At 33.2% G+C, this 6,392-nt stretch overlaps 1 protein-coding gene across 1 annotated transcript in view; it reads left to right on the forward strand.

The window, feature by feature from the left end:
• The window catches only part of LOC141690484 (uncharacterized), an 86,758-nt gene extending 81,787 nt beyond the window's left edge, over window positions 1-4,971 (forward strand). Inside the window, exon 7 of the mRNA XM_074495282.1 lies at window positions 4,751-4,971. Within this exon, the coding sequence (XP_074351383.1) occupies window positions 4,751-4,971 (221 nt within the window). The remainder of the gene's footprint in view (window positions 1-4,750) is intronic.
• Window positions 4,972-6,392: the final 1,421 nt, after the last annotated feature.

Consider the following 6,392-nt stretch of genomic DNA (forward strand, 5'->3'; position numbering starts at 1 on the left):
AACTAAGCAGTTTACACAGAATTTGAGAAATTCCAAGTTAATTGAATTGAAAAACAAATATGCAGAGATTTCTGAAATATTTATAATCAAATTAATTTTGAATTACTGGAGATTAATCTGCTGCAAAACATTAGCTGAGTTCTTGCCTTAGGATGAAGAATTAAGCATTCCAATTTCACTTACAAGTCTAGTGAATGTTGCTTCATCCAAGGGTTTAGTAAAAATGTCAGCTAGTTATTTTTCTGTTGGTACAAAAATGAGCTCAATCGTACCATTAGTAGCATGTTCTCTAATAAAATGGTACCTCACATCAATGTGCTTTGTCCTAGAATGATTTACTGGATTAGATACTATAGATATAGCACTAGTATTGTCACACATGATAGGAATTTTGTGTAACACTAGGCCATAATCCATTAGCTGATTTCTAATCCAAAGCACTTGAGCACAGCAACTTCCTGCAGCTATGTATTCAGCTTCAGCTGTAGAAGTTGATACCGATTGTTGTTTCTTGCTGTACCAAGATACAAGTATTTGTCCAAGAAATTAACAGCTTCGACTGGTACTCTTTCTGTCAACCCTGCATCCAGAAAAATCTACATCTGTGTAGCCAACAGCTTCAAAACCAGTTCCCTTAGGATACCATAATCCTAAGTTAGGAGTCCCCTTCAAGTATCTGAAAATTCTCTTTACAGCCATCAAATGTGATTCTTTTTTATTGGCTTGAAATCTTGCACATAGACATGTTGCAAACATGATGTCTGGTCTACTTGCTGTTAAGTAAAACAATGATCCAATCATCCCTCTGTAGCTTGAGATATCTACACTCTTGCCCTTTTTATCCTCATCCAACTTTGTTGCAGTAGATATAAGTGTAGATGCAGGTAAACAATCAACCATTCCAAACTTTTTCAAAAGATCCTTGACATATTTGGTTTGACTGATGTAGATACCATCACTTCTTTGGTTGACTTGAAGTCCAAGGAAGTAACTTAGTTCCCCCATCATACTCATTTCATATTCACTTTGCATAAGCTTGGAGAATCTTTAGCACAACTTCTCATTAGTAGAACCAAAGATGATATCATCCACATAGATCTGAACTAGGATCATATCTTCACAATGTTTCTTGTAGACGAGAGTCTTATCTATGGTTCCTCTAGTAAAACCATGCTTCAATAGGAAATTTGATAGTGTGTCATACCAAGCTCTAGGTGCCTGTTTTAGTCCATATAGAGCCTTGAGTAACTTATACACAAAATTTGGAAATTTTGGATCCTCAAAGCCAGGAGGTTGTTGCACATAAACTTCCTCTTCTAGCTCACCATTCAGAAAGACACTTTTGACATCCATTTGATACACTTTAAAATTTGAATGTGCAGCAACTGCTAGAAAAATTCGTATAACTTCAAGTCTTGCAACAAGAGCAAAAGTTTCATCATAATCAATTCCTTCTTCTTGTGAATAGCCTTTGGCAACCAACCTTGCTTTGTTTCTGGTTACTATACCATTTTCATCTATTTTGTTCCTGACACCCATTTTGTTCCAATAATGCTTATGTTCTTTGGTGCAGGAACTAACTTCCAGACTTTGCTTCTTTCAAACTGATTCAGCTCTTCCTGCATGGCAGATATCCAGTCAAGATCCAATAGAGCTTCATCAATTTTCTTAGGCTCTACTTGGGACAAAAAACATGCATGTAGGCACTCATTAGCAGTTGCACTTCTAGTCCTCACACCAGCAGTAGGATCACCAATAATTGCTTCTCTGGAGTGACTTTTATCCCACTTCCTTGTGTGAGTTTGTTGACTTGTGTCTTCATCATTTTCTTCATTATTGGGGTGACTGGTAGATCCTTCTTCTCTTTCTCCCCCTGAGTTTGTGCTATCAAATTCAGGTGTTTGAGATGAGCTTCCATTCCCATGATTTTCTTGTTCAGTAGTCTCTTCATTCATCATTTGTTGTGCATTAACTTCAACTTCTCCATCAGAATCACTATCAATGTTGAGGTTTTCAAATGCAAGGGCTTCAGTTTCATTATCATCAAGGCATTCCAAGCCTGGACACTTGTCATCATCAAATGTCACATCTGTGCTTTCCATGATCTTCTTTTGATCAATCACATAGACTTTGTAGGCTGTTCTTTCCAGTAAATATTCCAGAAAAATTGCTTCAAAGACCTTTGAGTCAAATTTTCCCACATATTCAGAGTTGTCTTTCAAAATATAACACTTGCTTCCAAACACATGACGATGCTTTACAGTAGGCTTTCTCTTGGACATGATTGAGTACAGTGACTTGCCATATGCTTTATTAATGAGATATCTGTTCTGAGTATAGCATGTAGTATTGACAGCCTCTTCCCAGAAACTTGTTGGCAATTTGGCATCTTGCAGCATTGTTCTAGTAGCTTCAACCAATGTTATGTTCTTTCTCTCAACTACTCCATTTTCTTGAGGTGTCCTCGCAGCTTAGAACTCTTGAACAATGCCTTTGCCTTTGCAGAATTCACTTAATGTAGCATTTCTGAATTCTGTTCCATTGTCACTTCTCAGTCTTTTCACACAATTGTAATCTTCAGCCTATTTTTCTATCTTCTTGTTGTGCTCAATTATGATATATGGAGTTTCATATTTTGAGTACATGAACTCTACCCAAGTGTATCTTGAGAAATCATCCACCATCACACGTGCATATCTGTTCCTTGAAATTGATAAGACACTTACTGGCCCAAACAAGTCCATGTGAATAAGCTGCAAGGGTGCACTAATGGTATACACAGTTTTTGACTTGTGATTAGATCTTTTCATCTTTCCTTTATGACAAGCTTCACAGACTTCAACTTGAGCAAACTCCAGCTTGGGCATGTCTCCCACTAACTCCTTTTTGACTAAGTTGTTAATTGCCTTGAAATTCAAGTGAGACAACTTCTTATACCATAGCTTGATTTGTTTTTCAGATTCCTTGGTATAGAAGCAACAAATACCATCCTTATTTGTTGAGTCCAAGTCTACAATAAATAAGCTTCCTTTCTTTGCTCCTTTCAGAGCAATTTTACCAGTTTTCTTGCTGATAAAGGTTCATTCTTCTTTGTTGAATAAAACTTCAAAGCCTTTGTCTGCAAATTGGCTAACACTGAGAAGATTTACCTCAAGACCAGATACTAGTGTTACATCATCAATGATAACATTTTCAGAAATAATCTTTCCATATCCTATTGTGAATCCTTTGTTGTTGTCTCCAAAGGTCACCAATGGGCCAGCTTTCTCCTCAAACTGTGATAGTAGGGCCTTATCACATGTCATATGTCTGGAAGATCCACTGTCAATGATCCATATGACTTTCTTCACTTTGCCCTGCACACAATGAGATTCAGGTTTTTTTACTGACCCAAGCAGTGTTGGGTACTTTCTTCTTGTTAACAGATTTAGTAGAAGTAGAGTGATTTATTTCAGATAAAATAGAATTCAATAATTGTTGTGCACTAACCCTTTCTGATGTAGACTCAATTTTTTATTCTTTAAGATCTACTCTCAGTTTGTGGCAACTCTTCATCACTTTCAAGTTGCAGGGGATGTAGTCAAACTTATCACAGAATGAGTAGGGATCATTTAAATCTGCTTCATTGTATTTGCAAGCTCCTTCTGTTGGCTTACTAACACCCTTTTTACAAAGGTGAGTTATGATTTGTAGAACCACATTTTCCACACTTCTTATAACGTTTGGGAAAATTACGTCTGTATTATATCATAATTATAATAAATTATGTGTGTTAATGTGTCATTTATGTGTAATTAGCTGTAAAACCCTAATTGCTATGTGTTACGCGACTCTGTGTCGTCCAGGTATTTTTAAGATATTTTTAAGATATTTTATTTTACATTTATATCTTTCATATCAAAAGTTACACGACCCGAATCATGATTTTATAGCTGATATTTCCAATAAAATAATGGACCTTATTTTTTATCAAACGGTTTTTACCATCGCATTATTCTGAACATCTAGTTATTTTATAAATTTTCTCGTTTTGTGAAAAATGACTTTTCCGGGCCCCATTGGATTTTAAAAACCCCACAAAAATCACATTTTTATTTTTATAAAATTATAGGACTTTCATTTATACTATTTCTTTGTATTTTTGCATTATTCACAATTTTTCGGAAATTTTGGCATATATATTGTATATATGTAATATTTATAAATTAAATTTTAATACTCAAAAATTATAAAATTAGGGGCCAATTAATTTTAAATGATGTAGAATTAGGGCTTTAATTTTAATTAGGATTATTAATTTTACTACTATAAATAGCATGATTATTATTAATTAATTAATTAAAAATCAAAAAAATTCAGAAATTTTCCCAAATTTCTAGAATTAGGGTTCTTGAGTTCGTGGATTCAAGCAGCGATTTCATCGTGATTCTGTTACTCAAATCGTTCATGTAAGTAGTCAATCGAAAGCTCTTGAACTCTATTCTCTGATTTTGCTATCAATTTCATGTTTAATTGCATCATTTTTCAATTTAATTTTTAGGGTTTATACCCGAATTTAGGTATTTTGATTCCTGTGATTGTTGCTTGAATTTGATACTTGATATAGTTTCCTGAGGATTGTTATAGTAGATTACAACTGGAATTAGCATCGAATGATACCCGTATAGTGTAATTCGAATAGCAAAGTTTTCATGAATTTTATGTTAATTGTTGTGGTATGTTGATTGATTGTTGGTTTGTTATACGATAGGGGTTAGATTGCCCAGGTTACGAGCTGCGTTTTGGTGTATTAATATTGAAGTTTGGTGTACGATGTTGGTAAATTGTTGTTTGGCCGGGAAAACGCCGCCGGCGGGCCGTCGATTGGCCGGAGAAGCTAGAGCAGCACCTGGACGTAGTTACGGTTGCAACGACGGGAAAAAAGAGGTTGTGTTGATGGGGGTATTGTGGAAGGGAGGATCGAAACTGTGAAAGACTGAGGGGAATTCGGTCGCCCGATTTTTGGCCGGAAAAGCCGCCGGTGCCGGGTTCTGGGCAGCCAGCCGGCCTGTTCTTCATCGACCCGAGTCGACCCGGGAAACGACCCGGGTTTGATCCTGAAAAGCCCCAAATCAGTTTCATGTTTCTGTTTCTGGATTTTTTTTATTAAATTATATTTTATAAAATTGAAAATCAGTTTTATTAATTCTAAAAATCAAATAAAAATTAGTTTTAAATCCTGAAAATTATTATAATTAATTTCTAAATTATCTTATTAATTTAGAAATTAAAAATTGATAATTTTTTTAATTATTTATTTATGTATTTATGTATTTATTTATTTATTTATTATTCAAAAATTAAATAATTAATTAATAAATAAGGTTAAAAATATACTGAATAATAGGATTAATGATTCGATAATTAGTCGAATAATATGAGTAACTCGTATTTATACAAGTGGTTGACCGATAAATTGGATTATTATCCGAGCGTTAGCCTATTTATTTAAAGAATGTCGTAATAGTTATTCGTATTGAATAATTATTCGTAAATGATCAATTTAGTTGTATAATTAGTAATAAATTGTGATTAATTGTAATTAATTCTAATAATTAAGGATTAATTATTTAAAATACAACGAATTTTAAATAATTATTTAAAATATAATTAAGGTTTATTTAGTTATGATTAATTATTTATAATTAATTATTAATTAATCAAATAATTTTCAATAAATCATAATAAATTCATTTCAATTCCAAAAATTAAGGTAAAATTATTTTTTAGTTCTGATTTTTCTTAAATAATTATATCAAAATTATTTTAGGGTTTAAAAATTAGTAATAATTATTTATATTGAATAATAGATTGATTTATCTGTATTTTTTTGATATTAATTAGACCGTTAGTCCGATTCGAGCGAAATCAAAGCCCTTAGACTCAGAAAAATGAATTATTTTCATTAAAAATAATATTAAAACCTAATTTATTCTAGAAATTAGTTGACCTTTGTTATTTATTTTAGTATAAGCCGAATCGCGTGCCGAGTCGAGTCTGATAAATCCTAGAAAATAGGAAACGAGTCAGATAATGATCAGTTAAGCGATCAGCGAGTCGATTTTGATTCTAAAAATTATTTTTAACTATAAAAATGATTATGTGGCTTATGCACTTATGTGTATTATATGGTTAATCGAGTCTTTCTTGTCAATAAATAATAAGTGAGTCAATAATAAGCGTATAGGTAAGCAATAGGAACGATGTAAAGTCGATTCAAGACACAATTGAAGTACGAAATGACTAAACCAGTCTATTTCTCTAATAGAAGTTAAGCCAGCGAGGCAGATTGAGCCGGTGATAGACGAAGGTGACATATTTGAAGTGAGTCGCGCAAAAGGTAAGTTTTTCCC

The sequence above is a fragment of the Apium graveolens genome, chromosome 2, assembly GCF_009905375.1.
Source record: "Apium graveolens cultivar Ventura chromosome 2, ASM990537v1, whole genome shotgun sequence".
Lineage (NCBI taxonomy): Eukaryota > Viridiplantae > Streptophyta > Magnoliopsida > Apiales > Apiaceae > Apium > Apium graveolens.